Raw genomic sequence first — 17,180 nt, 5'->3', positions numbered from 1 at the left:
ATGATCAGTGATCTAAAACAAAATAAACACCAACCAGCATTTTGGGGCATAAAATGATTGTTGATTCATGCTGCATAGTTACAGTAATAACACACCTGCTGATGTCTGGGCCAAGATCCACCACAAAGTCCTCCTGGAAGTCATCCACTACACTCTTCCCTATCCACTCCTGTTGGACAGAGAACAGGAATAAAGTGCTTAATCATCCACTACACTCTTCCCTATCCACTCCTGTTGGCCGGGGACAGAGAACAGGAATAAAGTGCTTAATCATGCAGCAGCTGCCCTCTGTCAGTGTGCAGTCTGATATCTACAAGACTGATTTAAAATGTCAGCTCACAGGAGGTTATGAATCAAAGACCTACGGTAATCATCGTATGTCAGACTTAATTTGGCCAGCCTCAGAATGTGACGTCAACAATGCCCTACGGCAGGGGCGCCCAAAAGGTAGATCGCAATCTACCAGTAGATCACAAAGGCTGTGCAGGTAGATCACATGACATGCCCCTAAAGAATATTTAATTCGTTTTTTTGGCATCTGTCACTTGAATTAATTAAGTTGACTTGATTGATTGACTGACATAAAAAAGTGCCTGTCAGCTCAAACCCCTTTGTTTTCAAGAGTGTTGTTGCGCACAAATGTCGGTATATTACAAATGAAATACAAAAAAACTCTACCTATTCCATTTCTCCCCTTGCTTTTGTCTTAAATATAATGCCAGCGCCGCGCTATTCCAAAGCCATTTTCAGCAATGGTATTATAATGTTTTCAGTGAGTAGATCTTGTTGAGCTGGTCATTTTGAAAGTAGCTCTCATGTCAAAAAAAGAGTGGGCACCCCTGCCCTACGGCCTACTGGTAATGTGCACGAGATATATGCCGCTACTTGTGGCCCTGTGACACACAGAAATACCCTCTTCTAGACAAATCGCTCTCTGAGGAGCCATGCCGCACGAATAAACCAATTAATTAGGTATGCTTTAGTAAGCTTGTATGTCAAACACACCTGCACGGTAGGGTCCAGGTTACAGGTGAGGACCAGGTTGGCCATCTCGTCATAGTACAGAGCAGCAGCCTCAGGAGAGCTTTCACTGCACGATTTCACCAGCTCCAACAAGGCTGTCACCTACATGGGAAACAATATATAGTTGTATACATAGAAACACTAGCGGTGAAATAATTCATGCAACCATTGATTAGTGGGGCGGCTGTGGCTCAGTAGGTAGAGCAGGTCGTCCAATGATCCCTGGGGCGGTGGTTCGAATCCCGGCTCCTTCTGTCCACATGTCGAGGTGTCCTTGGGCAAGACACTGAACCCTACATTGCCTCCAATGAGTTGGTCGGTGTGAGCTTGCCACCATTGGTGTGTGAATGTGGGAAGTGAGGACGCTGGTGTCGAATGTTCGCTGCTTCACCTCCCAATGTATGAATGAATGAACCATTGTAAAGCGCTTTGAGCACTTGGAAAAGTGCTATGAAAATGCAATTAATTATTAGTGACTAATCGACAAACATAGCAAACCTGACTGCACATCACATATAGCCAAATTTATATTCCAGGGGCAATCAGAGTAGGACAATATATTCAAGGTAAAGTAGATACAGCATCATCGTCAAAAAGATACTGTAGATACCGTAACAACATAGTAACATAATATATGAGGCAAGTTGATCTAATTTCATAGTTTCCGGTCATTTCTGTATGACTGAGGTGTACTGTGTACAACGTAAACAAAATGGTTCAATTTCTCCCTACCTTGAGCCAAGCCGCAGATATGGTCTTCTGGAAGCGCACTACTGACTTGATGCCATCCAACACCAAGGAAACACTGTCCTGACTGCTGCTGCGGGCAGAGGACCTGTTGAACAATTAACCTCATTACTAAACAACAACACTTCCCAGGAGGGTCTCTGGGTGTGTACTGTCGGCCTATGCAGAGAGTAAAATAGGGTGCATTTCTTTTGGCATCCCAAAACGCAGTTTATAGTTAAGGGACGCAATAAAACAAAGACCTCTGCATCCATGGGATGCACTACTATACTGTTTTTTATTATAGTTTATTTTGCTAGCTTTAATTATTATAATAATTTCTTTTCTACATGAATATAACCACATTATAACCATATAAACTGAAATGGGAGTTAATTGCTGCAATTTGTAAAAAGGGCAAAATATGACTCCTAACGTCGTTGAAGTGGGACTCATGAAATGACCCTGGGACTCTTTACATTGAAAACCTATTTACATCACTGCCTATGTGTAAATGCTGAGTGATTGTTATGGTCTGTGGAATGCTTACGTTGCCGCTCCCTTGCTCTTAATGCGAATCTGCGAGGCGAGTAGCACTGGAGGAAGAATGCACAGTTCCAGTTCTAACTTCTTACGAAGGTCGTTCACCACCTGCCACAAGGGGACACATTCTTAACACTTCATCAACGCGCACTTCTTAGTTAATTGTATTCTTATTAGCTGGAGGTTTCTATTGAGGTGATGTGGGTGCAGAATTATACAATGATTTGAAGTTGTGACCTCATATGTATCAGGGCCAGAGATGGAGTGCAGGATGAACTTGACAACCACAGGGAGGTCCTCCAGCTGTACTGCTGCCAAGGTGGCCATAACTGCTGTACGAACCTGATGTTGGGCACAACATAAGTTAGTCTACTCTACACGGCCAAAATGTATGTGTGTGTGTGTGTGTGTGTGTGTGTGTGTGCGTGCGCAATGTTTTGTATTTCTTTCTGAGATTTGTCTCATTGCCCGTCTCATTTTGCTCTGTTGTGAAAGAGTGGGGGGGGGGGGGGGGGGGGGGCGGGGCAGTGATGATATGTAAAAAGATTACATTATACTGGATCTGTCGTCATGATCTTAGGGCTTGGCGATAGGACTTAAAATCAATATCAAGATTATTTCAACCTACAGTATTATGTGTTGTGCAAAATAATTGCATCTTAATTATTCAATTAACGATAAATGAGAAAGATTACGTCAGTTAAGAGGTTCTAAATGTCGGTTTCACAATTCACTGAAAATACGTATTTTCAGTGAATTGTCCAGCATTACATGGATGTATAACATTGTCAAAGGTATGTGCATCTTACCTCAGTCAGTAATGAGGCACTGAGGTTCAAACTAGAGAGGGCATCCAGGATAGGGACGGTCAACTGGGTGTTCTCCTGCAGTAAAGAACTAGAACACACAGAGAGATAGGGACGGCCAACTGTGTGTTCTCCTGCAGTAAAGAACTAGAACACTCTGGGGTCGATTTAGGACTTCTATGTTACTTACTTCTATATTACTAATCTAATTACAGTATTATGATCTGGGGGCGTGTAGTATGTCATATTGCAATTTTGGGCATGTTAAGAAGCGCTTTTGACACCCCGCGGAGTGCGCAAAACGGCCTTGAATTAGTCATGGGTGTGTTTAAGGCGTGTTTGAGACGTACCCAATCAACATGTCCGTACTATTCTCTTTACCAGTCAGCTGATGTCACATACGGAATGCGCACTTTGGGGGTCGTGGTATGACATTTCTTCAGGCTGGCACCATAGAAGACATGACATGCCTTTGTCATATTTGGGTTAATTATTCCTATTGCACTGCATGCTGTCACCTTTATGCCTCAAAAGAACAGACCCACCTTTCAGATCGGAATGGAATTGCGAGTAGATAGCAGCATATTGGCAAATTGCCAATCCATGCGTAATTAATTAATTCGATAACGATAGAACCATGTACCATACAGCGAATGAAAGCAAGATTCATAAGGAATATGGAGATTTTTACATTTAATAAAACGGTTGAGAAATGAGAGAACCATGAGTGTTTATAGGCTAATATCAACGTTTTTTTATGAAAGACCAAACGGGCTGTGAACTTGAAGAGCTCAATCACCATCCCGACACGGAAGAAATATAGCCTAGTGCATGCATGTATATGCACTGTTGCACTTGCACACAGTAGCCTACACACGCTCTTTATTTGTTTCTATTGAAAAACACCAGTAAAATAACGTTTATTATATTTTATTTCATTCAAGTCACGACGAAGGAATGAGTTGAATGCGTGCTGCGTAATGCTGTGGCCCCGATGGTATGGTCTTCGCTGAGTTCGCTCGTAGCATTTTATTGAAGAAGACTTGAATCGGGTGTGATACAGCATATGAAAGCACATTTCCCACGGATTATGGAGATGTTTTTATTTATTTTTAAGGTTGAGAAATGAAAGAATTATGGCCGTTTCTAATCTCAACATTTTTTTTTAAATGACGCAAAACTGCCATGTCTCATAGAAACAAGTAAATAGGTCTATAAAAATAAGCGCATATAACAGGGGTCTGTAACCTATTTTAAATGAAGTGCCATGTTTTTATTTTCTAAATAGTGAGTCTGCCATATCCAGATTAATTTGAATGACACCACATTAAAATAAAAAAACATATTTTGATTGTCCACAAATATAAAGTTCTTCCTTCTTTTTAAATATGTTCTTGCACATTGTTATAATGATCATTATATATCCCCCTGCAGTCAGAGTTCATAGTTTTAATGAATGAATGTGATGCATTGTGAGCTGGTATAGATCTGCTATTTTCAAAAGTAATCTTTTTATTTAATTTTTGGATTAGCTGTCCTTAGTTGGGCAAATGCATTCATCTGGGGATCCTTGACATGGGAATGTGCTGTGTGACGATCACTGGTTTAAACAACATTAGGAGAAAAGCCCAAATAACCACTTTAGAAACAAGAAAAGCAACCACACAAAGCAACTTTACAGAAAAATAAGCCGCTTATAATAAACAGACATGGCAACACTCTATCAGCCTTCCAGAGCCGCTCAAGTGTCAAATCAAACAGTGCTTTTTGCGTTTATGAGGTGGTCAGACCCACGTCTAATCGTTATGCGCTGAGTGTCTTTAGGTCAAGGGGCTTAATAGCAAATTGCGCAAAGCGAGAATAATTAACATATGGACACTCCCACAATGCTAACATATTCAGGGACGCGGTATGCCAAATGTGTGTGCGTTCAACACGGGCCGAGTGCGTTCAACACGGGCCGATATGCCTTTCATAATACGAATGTGCGCAGAGCGAGGCCAATTTATGTATCACGACCTGGTAAACTGCACCTTCAAAATCGACCTGACAGAGAGATAGGGACGGTCAACTGGGTGTTCTCCTGCAGTAAAGAACTAAAGAGAACACACAGAGAGATAGGGACGGCCAACTGGGTGTTCTCCTGCAGTAAAGAACTAAAGAGAACACACAGAGAGATAGGGACGGCCAACTGTGTGTTCTCCTGCAGTAAAGAACTAGAACACACAGAGAGATAGGGACAGTCAACTGGGTGTTCACCTGCAGTAAAGAACTAGAACACACAGAGAGATAGGGACGGTCAACTGGGTGTTCTCCTGCAGTAAAGAACTATAGAACACACAGAGAGATAGAAGAGACATGGGACTGGGAATTGTTCTCCGTCCGTCAGAAGTACCATCATCATTTATTTAAATCACGACCATGTTCACATGGTATAGAGCACAACTTCATAAATAGACAGTACATAACAATATTAGACGTAGCAAACGGCATGGCATACAATATTTGAGCAAGGTTTTGAACGTTTTGTCAGAAAAGCACACAATTTACAAATAACTTTGGGCTTATCAGATTGCAGTAATAACTTTATGTGGATAAGTTAAATAATACTTTGGCAGGTATTTTTGTCTAATATTCATAATGCTAATACTTTTGCACTCAAACAGAAAGTGGAACTCATCCCCAAATTGGTTGTAGATAAATTGCATAAACTCTGGCTTCGTCCCAGCCCTTTATATCTGCCAGTAACCTTTGGAATTCTTGTGCTATTCACTCTAAAATTTACAAATGGCCTGTCTGTACTTATGTCTGTCTGTAATACTGTCTGTAATATGTTTTTCACATAGCAGGAACTCTAAATAAATCTCATATGATATCATACCACATATTGCACTGCACTGTACTTACTGTAACAAGCTTAATCATATCTCTCTGTGGTGCAACTGTTCTTATCACCAACACCATCCCTTTCCCTTAAAAACCTCATGACACAGCTGTACTTCCAACTTTAACGTCACTGTGATGCAGCTGTACTTATCGCCACCATCCCGGGGCTTAAAGGGATAGTTCAGATTTTTTTAACTTAAGTTGTATGAAATACTTGCCTTTATATAGTGGTTGCAACTGTATTAATTGATTGCCCGAGTCCCGTGGTGGGAGTTCTGCTCTGGTTTTAGTGAATATTAAGTAGTTCCGGTCATTTTGTGGGGGGGCACTGGGGCCACGCAGTAAAAGTAAATTAATCCACAAAACGAACGTAATTTGTATTGTTGACCTATTTCTAAAATATTAGCGCGACATTCGTTCAACTTTGACCCCTCCATAACATGGAACTATTTATTGGGCGTAGTGATATGGACACAAAAAACATAGTTTTTTTCAAAGTTGCACTAATATTTTAGAAATAGGTCAACAATACAAATGACGTTAGTTTTGTGGATTAATTAACTTGTACTGCGTGGCCCCCAGGACCCCCCACAAAATGACCGGAACTACTTGATATTTCACCAAAACCAGAGCAGAACTCCCACCACGGGACTCGGGCAATCAGTTAATACAGTTGCAACCGCTATATTAATGGAAAGTATTTCATACAACTTAAGTTAAAAAAATCTGAACTATCCCTTTAACAGCATTAGTGACACTTACTTGAGATCCTTGGCGATGTCATTGTGCTGGGAGTCTTCCAGAATCTCCGGCAGGCTGGTGATTATGTCACGCTGGATCTCCACGGGCGCCACGGAGACCAGCTGCATGAGCTTAGCGGACAGTTCCTACATGATCAAACAGAGAGAGCGCAAGTACAAATAAGGCCGCTTAGGGCAATGTGGAATGAATGAGCATGATGAGATGAGATAAATAATGGCTGACAGAGAAGGTGAAAGTAAACTTTTGCTACAACCAACTAGTCAGAAATGGTTACCGTGCTGTCCTTTACTCTGTCTAGCCATTTAAGCTGGTTGATTATGACATGTGGAATATTAAGTCCATCTTCTGCACTGTAGGGGACACAGAACAAGATGACAGCATATAATAATATATAAGATTATCTTGTATACTGCAGTGCAATGCAGTATATAATATAAAATTAAAATACATTTGTAATACTGTTACATTTGACAGAGTAAAACTGTGGTCACACACAATACTGACCTGTTAAACATGAATTCAGGGAGTTTCTCAAACAATACATTGATGATTAAAGTCTACAAGGAAGAATATTTAGATGGATTAGGAATCTGTGTTGCAGTTGAAATCTCTGTTCTAGTTTATACAGTAGTACACATGTCCATGGATGGATATCAAACAGCAGGCAACAATTCATCATATTGATATCCTTATAATCCTACTAATGCAAATGTCTTGCCGTCTCTGCCAACCAGTCACATAATTTGTACCTGTAGCATTTCAATCCCCAACAGCATACGTAGCAGACTCTCTTGGAACGAACTGACAGATCTAAAACACAGGAGGAAAAAAAATGAGCTGACTGGTCTTGCATTCTAGCATTATGGCATAAATATAAGTCATTATTCTAGGAGCCTTCTCCCAGTTAGATGTGTGCATTGTTTAATAATAGAAGAAAACAAGCCATGGTGCTGAAACACATTTGTGTCACGTTGACGTCCTGAATTGAAATACATATTGAAGGACATACGGTAACATAATGTGTTCTTTTTTTTTGGAGCTGTGCACTCGGCAAGTTTTGTTGTACTATTAGTCTTTGACTGAAGTTGTGCTCGCATTATTTCTTTCTGGTTTGTTTGTTTTATAATACTTAGAGTCAGGCAACCGAGGAACACAAGGAAGGAGGCAATTCCTAAACTTCTCAGGATCCTCAATATAGGACTCCATTCCAGTGACGAACTCTTGGATAATCTGTAAGGGAATGAATAGTTTGTAACTTCAAGGCAGTTCGTTGTTCTCCTCTTAAAATTGTCTTGTCTCCAGCCCAGTGTTCATACTCACACCAGGGTACCTCTGACTTTTAAGTAGTTGTTGCTGTATCCGTTTTTGGAACACTACTTGGTCAACGGCTGGTGGGGGGGAAAAAACGAAGGTAGGCCTACCAATCAATAAGCAGTGATGCTAATAGGGTGCATTTTGCATCCCAAAATGCAGATTATTGATAATGGACCCATCCGTGGACCTTTCTGGGGCTCCCATGGACGCACTACTGTACTCAGCACTGTACTGTAATGTGGTGCTATTTAATTTACTTTATGTTTGCATATACTTTGCACTGTTGTTTGCACAACACTTTGCAATTGTCAGATTTAGAATTGTGTTTATTTATTTCAGATAAATTTTCAACATGAATATAACCATATTATAATAACCATATAAGATGAAATGGGAGTTAAAATGCTGCAAATTTGTAAAAAATGTCAAAATATTACTCCTAATGTGGTTGAAGTGGGACTCATAAAAGACCACGCCTAGATCCCGGGACCCATTACATTGAAAACCTATTTACATCACTGAACAAGTTATAGGTATAATTCTATGAGAACATTTTGATCACTTTTCCCAGGCGTTTCTCAACATGAGCTGGTTGGATTGGATGTTCTTACCAATCTCGTTGGATGCTCCTCCTTGTCTCAAGTCTCAACATGAGCTGGTTGGATTGGATGTGCTTACCAATCTCGTTGGATGCTCCTCCTTGTCTCAAGCTGACACCAGCCTCTTGCAGGAAGACACCAAATACAGAGTCATTTGTTTCTTCTTGAACCGCAGCCTTGGACAGACGACTACTGGCACGACTCTTCTTTGATTCTGGAAGAGCGGATATAGGAAGCAGAACATGACAGTGCAACTGACTACTGACACCAGATATATAATGTATAAATATTATACTGTATAAACATACTACTGGATATGTCATGCAGCGTTGCAGCACTTTCGCCTTTATCCACAGACGGCCCGGGTCGCTTCCTGCGCATCATCTGGGGGAAGAGATTTGACCAAAAACCGGTCCGAAAAACATGCTGGTGCTATAACAGGTAACATATGCAGCCAGCTTGTGGAGGTCTGTCTTGTGTCAGGTCCAAATATGGAGTGCTGTGAGGTCAGAACAGGCCAGCTCCATATATGGGCACACACACACACACACACACACACACACACACACACACACACTTGGTGCATTCATAGATAGATATTGAAATATATATATAAATGCTGCTACAGTACATGTTTGCACTGTAGCAAAAAAAAGCTGCATTTGATGGAGGAGGGAAGTGTTACTGAAACGATGTTGGTGCTTCTTGCACTTCCTTTTTTATACATATTCTCCAATGCATTTGGAATTATTGTGTTGGAATGTATGTTACTGTAAAAAATATATTTTTTAACTTTAATTAATCGGCTCATAATATCGGCTATCGGCTTTTTGATTGTCCACTAATCGGTGATCGGATATATCGGCCAAAAACCATATCGGTCGATCAGTGCTATATGGACCATGAGCTAGGATCTATCCAAAATCCTGCAGTCATTGGTCAAAAACCATGTTTAAATTGTACCCAGGCTGTCAGAAAACCATGTTGCTGGGTGGTGGTAAACCTACCTACCGACTACTCAGTGAAGAGATGCATCCTAATCCAAAACCCTTGACCATGGTGTAGCCTTGATACAACATGTCAACATGACAGAGAGATGACCCATCACCATGACCATCGTCCTATGATTCAAGGCTAAACCATGGTGTTATCATTTCAACTTTCAAGTAAAGTGTACACTGTTGACTGTCTGTACAAATGAAATAAAATGTAGTAATGTACACATGCGCATAATCACACATGAATGAAATCTAGGTAATAATATCACAGCCATTCCAGGGCTAGTGGTACGTGGTACCTGCAGCAGTGTTAGTAGCAAGATGTTTTGATTATGCCAACTAATGACAAACTGATGTGGGTTTAAAATGACAATATAAAATCAGATGTCACACTACGTCTTGTTCCAGTTTAGATGTTTATCAACAGAATGACAAAGTGGAACTTACTGTAGGCCTATGTAGTGTTTACAGGTTAACATAGACGAGACGACACCGGACGACACAGAACAGCAGTCAGGATCAAATTCACAACACGACTCCCCGCGCCGTGACGTCGCTCCCCTCAGCCTCAGGGATCTACACACCAGTGTCAACAGCGTGCTCAAACTTCCACGTGAATTAAAATATAATAGCTGAAATTAAAGTGTCTACAGCTATAGACCGTCGGACAAACCGTTGTGGAGAATATACTTGACAATTAAGAACTAAAACATATTCCACACGCACGCCGGAATAATGGAAAGATATGATAGCGCTCTTGAATTCACAGTTGTTGACGTTCCTTGAAGTGTACACCGGGTTGCCATGTCTCCATATTATAAGCGACTTCGGGCTTGTTTTTCTGTAAAGTTGCTTGTACTCAGTACAAGCAACTTTACAGAAAAACAAGCCCGAAGTGTGTGTACTGTATTGTAATACAATATTATTGGTATTTGGTAGATTTATTTTGGAGGGGGGCTTATTTGTAGTTACATGTGTATACATTTGCTTATTTGGGCTTGCTTCCTAATGTTTTAAATGTTGTTAAAGTAATAATAAGCAGGCACCCCCAAATTGGGCTATTTGTCTGTAGTGCTGTGCAGACCCCCATCTGAAAATGTTTTGTACCCCAAAACCAGATTTGTGTTGTTAAAAATATATATATTCTAAATCCCCCCCCCGGCCCCCCCCCCCCCCCCCCCCCCATTCTACAAGCCCACAGATTGGTCAAATAGAGAAAGTGATCCATCCATCCATGTGCCTTTCTTTTGCCCTTGTTTTCATAGACCTGGATGCTTTCTTTAGCAAATTCTGGCAACACTGGTTGTACCACCCACTTGATATCTCCTCCTTTACCACACTGTCAAAAGCAGATGACAGTGAACTTGAAGTACAGTAGAGAGACAGAACACTCACCCATCACTTCACTTCACATGGAGATCGGCTTCAACGAGGAGGAAAGACACTATAGGCTACGCACCTTAAGACAGCGAATAAATCACAAAAAAATACAATGGCTGCTAATTTCCACGACCTAACCGCCAATCTCGTAAACAGAGAGGCGGTTAATTTCTCCTCCCTCCAGGGCGAAGTTGTACTCATTGAGAACGTCGCGTCTCTCTGAGGTAGGCTACGACCACCAGGGATTACACCCAGATGAACGAGCTCCACGGGAAGTTCTCGGGCAAGGTGCTTGTGATCCTGGGAGTTACCTGCAACCAGTTCGGTCATCAGGTAAATACATTATGCACATCAGTTCATATTTTGTGATCTACGACTGTGTAAAGGTGTTTCAAGTCTGTTCAACCCAGCGTTCAACGGATACAGGATAGGTGGGCACCATATAGTATGTGGGCACTATGGGACACCTGGGCACCTCGTTGTAAAATTGGCCAAATTTGTACAAAATGTATGCGATTTTTTTAAATGTAATGTTATGTAAAGTATACTGTAAATGATGTGAAGCTGAACATGCACAGCACAGTACATGATTAGACTTTAATTTTTATCCCAGTTCAACTCATATATAGGGTGACCACTGACCAGATCCCATCTTTCTCACCAGATGTGGGACAAAGAGTGTGTTTGTGTGGGACAATGTGGGACACATGCAGGGTTTTTGTCACACTCGTGAATATTGTTAACATGAAAACTAAAATTACATTTCTATTCCTCAATTAGAAATGTATATTCTTCCCCAGCCGTCACATACTGTAGCATCACTATGCTTTGCCATCTGTTTCATTCAGTAGTGCATAGTAGGACTATGATAACTATAATAGAAGGAACTACTATGCATTATGCAAATAAAAGAAACTCAACAGAAATGCATTTCAATCAACTATTTACTGGACAATACAACCTGCAAACAATACAACTGGACAATATAACTGGACCATGAACCAACCAACAAAGGGGCTCTACTGCAATTTTGAAATTATACAGGCACTACAGGCCTGACAATGGATAAAATAAATGAAACCAGAAATATAATCAAAATTGGTCAGCATTTGAGGCAACTTATAATAAATTAAATTGTAAACTTAACAAACTTGTCCACCATAGCAGCACAGGCTATGCACTTTTTAGGTTTTGTTTGTCCATCACAACGCAAGTCTCTCAGTTTTCTCCATCACAGCAGCAGCTATGGCAGGTCTGTCCACACAGGTAATGCACATTCAGCACCATAGCAAGTCTCTCTGTTTTCTCCATCAGTTATAGGCAGGTCTGTCCACACAGGTAATGCACATTCAGCACCATAGAAAGCACCTGGCAGTGAGTGAAACACAAGGATAGCAGCACATAATTAAAATCTAAAACCAGACAGGCCCAGGCCAGAGCCCACAATAAACTATTCTATTTAAACAATGTTTATTACCTTAGATGTTCTTCTTGGGTTTATACTTTATGCTTGAGCGTGCTGCTTCCAATAAGCCCTTTTGCTTGAGTGCATAGCTGTAGAAGTAGAACTGTATTCAAAGTTGGTCTTGACTTTGATTTCACTCTTGATGAGTTCCACAGAGCAACGGTTCCTCTGGTCACTCCATGCAGCATTCATGAGGGAAAACACTCTCTCTACTGGAGCATTGGTGATGGGGATGCTGAACAGGAAGGATGCAACAGCAGTCAGATTTGGTGTTTGTGTGCCTTTAAGGCAAGCAACATGGACCACTTCTCCAGAACATGAGCTTTATTCTCCACAACTCCCTGCTGGCGTGGCAGAGTCACACAGATGATACAGTTCACCCATGTCCAGTTTTCCTCTGATCTGTAGAGCCTCCACCACCTCACTGAGCTGGGAGAATGTGAACCTGCTCTTCAGTGCCAAGCATGCAACATTCTTCTGGTAATTGTTGTCTGTGAAGTCATACCACTTTTCCAGGTAGTTGAGTGCAACATTGTAGAAGTTGGAAAGATCATTGCTGATTGTTGCTGCCTCTTGGTCTGTAAACTCTTTGAGTAGAGCACCAGCCTCCATTCCAAGTGGGAATCAATTTCTCGTTGTTGGATCTTTGTCTTGAGAGTGAACATTATGTCATATAGTTCACAGACGGTCCCATTCTGTCCCTCCAACTGCAGAACAACTTCATGGAAGATCTTCAACACCTTATTGAGGAAGGCCAGGTAGGCCTGTAGCTCAAGGGGTTTCCCTTCACCATGCTCATCCTTTTTAAGCAGCTGCCACAGTGCTTTTGGACACTGATTCTCTCCCAGTGACAAGAAGTAGCTCTTGATAGCTGCCCAGCTGTCATGTAGCCTGTTGACAGCAGGCCACAGACTCAACCATCTTGTGCATTATCAGCACTGTATGCTGAAATCATGTCCAGTTGCAGGCCATTTTCTTCTAACTTGCTTGTAATCTGGCGGTGAATGGTAGCAGATGTCTCATCACTATCCTCATAAAAGTCAAGTATCTTGCTGTTCAAACCCAGCTCTGGTGTCCAATATCTCAGTGACAATGGGAAGAGCTTTGTTGTGCCATGATTAGAAGCATCTGAAGCAACTGAAAAGAATGGAGTGTGGGCAGTTTTGTCACATGGGAGTTCATGAACCACTGGTGTTTTTAGCTCTCTCAAGATATTCTCTACACAGGCAGGTGCAAGCACGTCTGTAACTATGGATGCTGCCTTGGTACGTCCACATGACATTTTCTTTGCAATATCACTCTCTAGTCTCTGAAAACATGACTGATGCCAGCTTATTGCCACAGTCTTCAGATCGGTATGACTGGGCGTGTTGCACTGTGTGGTAAACACTGTTTATTTCAGCTGCTGTTACCTTATCTGCGTTTGAATCTTGCTTTGGTTTTAAAACAAACGTGTCCATGCATGGTGCACCGTGAAGTCGCTTTTTGAGCAACGCGTTGCTTGTGAGTCTCACATTGTCTGTGTCGCTTCACGTCATATTCACCTCCGTGTGTCACTGCGAAACTACTTTTACAGACATCACAGAAGACTATTAGAATCGCCTTTCACTGGCTTGACCCACGGGTAAATAGTTTCCCAGTCTTTGTTATAGCAGCATTTCCTTTTCTTCGCCGTCTTTGTTTCTTAATTCCCTATTGTCCTCCTCCATGGTTCTTGTTTCTTGTTTCGCTAATTCTGCTGCTAACTCGTTGTGCGGTGTGTAATGTTGTTGTTTTTTTGGGTGGGCGTTCACCCCACGCTGTGACCGGCTGTTTGATTGACAACCATTCCTACCTACACACACACACACACACACACACACACACACACACACAGCCCGCCCCCTCCCCCTGTGTCACACACTCTGTGATGACAGCCTCCGCTGCTCACAGCCAGTTGATAAAAGCAAGATTTTAAGCGCACATATGAAAAACTGGAGCCTGTCAATCAGAATGCGGGACAACGTCTCAATTTGCGGGACGCATGAAAAGTCGTTGAAATGCACAAAGCGGGTTGTGTTAAAAAAAAAGTGTAGGCTATTCATGTTGCTGCATGTGAATAGGGAAGGATCTCGTTTTATTTATTTATTGATTGCCTCTTGTCTTGATTGTTTATACATGACGTCATGGACTGCTATGCTCTAACAGGCTTATTGATAACTGGTACTCGATAACCGCTATCGAGCTTTATCCCTAGCTGTGAAGTGTCTGGAAAAGTGCTTCTGGTGTCTTCATTTTTAGACTTTTCATTGTGCTATTTAAAAAAAATTGCTTCTTACTGTAAGATTTTTGGGGCTTATTATTCTTTTTGGAATAAGGAAAAAAATAACATAGTCTTCATTGCTTAAATTAAGCTAACCCTTGCTTTAGAAACAGGCATTTTTGTCTAGTTTTGAGACTCGATATGCTGTTTCAGTGGCTAGAACTTTTTTGCTAGTTTTAAGAATTCTAAGCAAGGAAGAAATGCTTACCCCATTGGCAGATTTATTTGCGTGATATGATCTTAATTTAATCAGCCTGTTATTTGTAGTGTATATTTGGCATGGGCCTGGACCACTAGGCTAGAGCCTATATGTGACATGGGCCTGGACCATTAGGCTAGAGCCTATATGTGACATGGGCCTGGACCATTAGGCCAGAGCCTATATGTGACATGGGCCTGGACCACTAGGCCAGAGCCTATACGTGACATGGGCCTGGACCACTAGGCCAGCTAGAGCCTATATGTGACATGGGCCTGGACCACTAGGCCAGCTAGAGCCTATACGTGACATGGGCCTGGACCACTAGGCCAGCTAGAGCCTATATGTGACATGGGCCTTGACCACTATAGCCAGCTAGAGCCTATATGTGACATGGGCCTTGACCACTATAGCCAGCTAGAGCCTATATGTGACATGGGCCTTGACTAGCCAGCTAGAGCCTATATGTGACATGGGCCTTGACCACTATAGCCAGCTAGAGCCTATATGTGACATGGGCCTTGACCACTATAGCCAGCTAGAGCCTATATGTGACATGGGCCTTGACCACTATAGCCAGCTAGAGCCTATATGTGACATGGGCCTGGACCACTAGGCCAGCTAGAGCCTATATGTGACATGGGCCTGGACCATTAGGTTAGAGCCTATATGTGACATGGGCCTGGACCACTAGGCTAGAGCCTATATGTGACATGGGCCTTGACCACTAGGCCAGCTAGAGCCTATATGTGACATGGGCCTGGACCATTAGGCCAGAGCCTATATGTGACATGGGCCTGGACCATTAGGCCAGAGCCTATATGTGACATGGGCCTGGACCATTAGGCCAGAGCCTATATGTGACATGGGCCTGGAGTATAATTTGTCAGGATTCATTGTTCCTCGTGTCATTCTGAAGGGATCAATAAAAAAAGGCTATTTATTTATTTACTTTACCTCAAATGTCTGGTTTAGTAATGTGAAATAAGGCTGAAAAAAGGCTAAGTTATACTTTTTGTTAACAGCACACACCTGACAAAAGAGCATTGAAATAATGATGATAGTAAAATACAAATAGAATTGTTTAACTGGAATGCATACATGTATGTGGCTGATATGGTCTGATGGTACATTATGTAAGATGTAGCTGACACCCCTGATCTACACAAACCCAGCAGCTTGTGAGCACTTTACTGCACCATCATTTACTGCATAGCAATGAACATAATTATTGCATGAATGTGAATGCATAAGACTTGTGACTGACTGTGGACACACTGATGCTCATATTGTACTAGCAGTGACCTATGAGCTGGAGGGAATAATGCAAGCTAAAATAAAAAATAAAATTCCATCATGTTGAATAGAAAATAAGATCCATACACAAGATACAAATTAAACTCCATCACAAGGGACTATTGATGTTTATTTTATTCAGTCATGTTGATATTGTCAGATTATACATGTAATTCCTCTGCTTTTGCATCATTGTCATCCTGGATTAGACTGACTGATCATTATGATTTAGACTATGCCTGTATGAGTCTTCATGTGTCTTTTTAGATCACTCTTGTGAGCACAACTTTTACCACATACTGTACAAGAAAATGGCTTTTCGCCTGTATGAGTCATCATGTGTGATTTTAGGTTATACGCCTGAGTAAAGCCTTTACCACAAACTGTACAAGAGAATGGCCTTTCACCTGTATGAGTCATCATGTGTTTTTTTAGACGACTTTTGGTAACACAGCCTTTACCACATACTGTACAAGAAAATGGCTTTTCGCCTGTATGAGTCATCATGTGTGTTTTTAGATCACTCTTGTGAGCACAGCTTTTACCACATACTGTACAAGAAAATGGCTTTTCGCCTGTATGAGTCATCATGTGTGATTTTAGGTTATACGCCTGAGTTAAGCCTTTACCACAAACTGTACAAGAGAATGGCCTTTCGTCTGTATGAGTCATCATGTGTGATTTTAGGTTATACGCCTGAGTAAAGCCTGTACCACAAACTGTACAAGAGAATGGCCTTTCGCCTGTATGAGTCATAATGTGTTTTTTTAGACGACTTTTGGTAACACAGCCTTTACCACATACTGTACAAGAAAATGGCTTTTCGCCTGTATGAGTCATCATGTGTGTTTTTAGACGACTTTTGGTAACACAGCCTTTAC

At 41.5% G+C, this 17,180-nt stretch overlaps 1 protein-coding gene and 1 long non-coding RNA gene across 2 annotated transcripts in view; one reads left to right on the top strand and one right to left on the bottom strand.

The window, feature by feature from the left end:
• Window positions 1–10,423, bottom strand: part of LOC310853549 (Fanconi anemia group D2 protein-like) — a 33,354-nt gene extending 22,931 nt beyond the window's left edge. Inside the window, exons 1-15 of the mRNA XM_083757930.1 lie at window positions 10,105–10,423; window positions 8,968–9,043; window positions 8,739–8,873; window positions 8,067–8,134; window positions 7,876–7,976; window positions 7,496–7,556; window positions 7,251–7,303; window positions 7,021–7,096; window positions 6,747–6,871; window positions 3,102–3,189; window positions 2,530–2,634; window positions 2,300–2,400; window positions 1,756–1,858; window positions 1,006–1,125; window positions 96–169 (exon numbers count right to left, since the gene is read on the bottom strand). Coding sequence (XP_083614056.1) covers window positions 96–169; window positions 1,006–1,125; window positions 1,756–1,858; window positions 2,300–2,400; window positions 2,530–2,634; window positions 3,102–3,189; window positions 6,747–6,871; window positions 7,021–7,096; window positions 7,251–7,303; window positions 7,496–7,556; window positions 7,876–7,976; window positions 8,067–8,134; window positions 8,739–8,873; window positions 8,968–9,043 — 1,286 coding nt within the window. The 5' untranslated portion in view covers window positions 10,105–10,423. The remainder of the gene's footprint in view (window positions 1–95; window positions 170–1,005; window positions 1,126–1,755; window positions 1,859–2,299; window positions 2,401–2,529; window positions 2,635–3,101; window positions 3,190–6,746; window positions 6,872–7,020; window positions 7,097–7,250; window positions 7,304–7,495; window positions 7,557–7,875; window positions 7,977–8,066; window positions 8,135–8,738; window positions 8,874–8,967; window positions 9,044–10,104) is intronic.
• LOC310853603 overlaps window positions 1–17,180 on the top strand; it is a 762,466-nt gene that overhangs the window by 530,118 nt on the left and 215,168 nt on the right. The window lies entirely within an intron of this gene.

Source organism: Protomyctophum parallelum (genome assembly GCF_964188405.1).
Source record: "Protomyctophum parallelum genome assembly, chromosome: 22".
NCBI classification, from domain to species: domain Eukaryota; kingdom Metazoa; phylum Chordata; class Actinopteri; order Myctophiformes; family Myctophidae; genus Protomyctophum; species Protomyctophum parallelum.
This window is presented reverse-complemented; position numbering and strand designations above follow the sequence as displayed.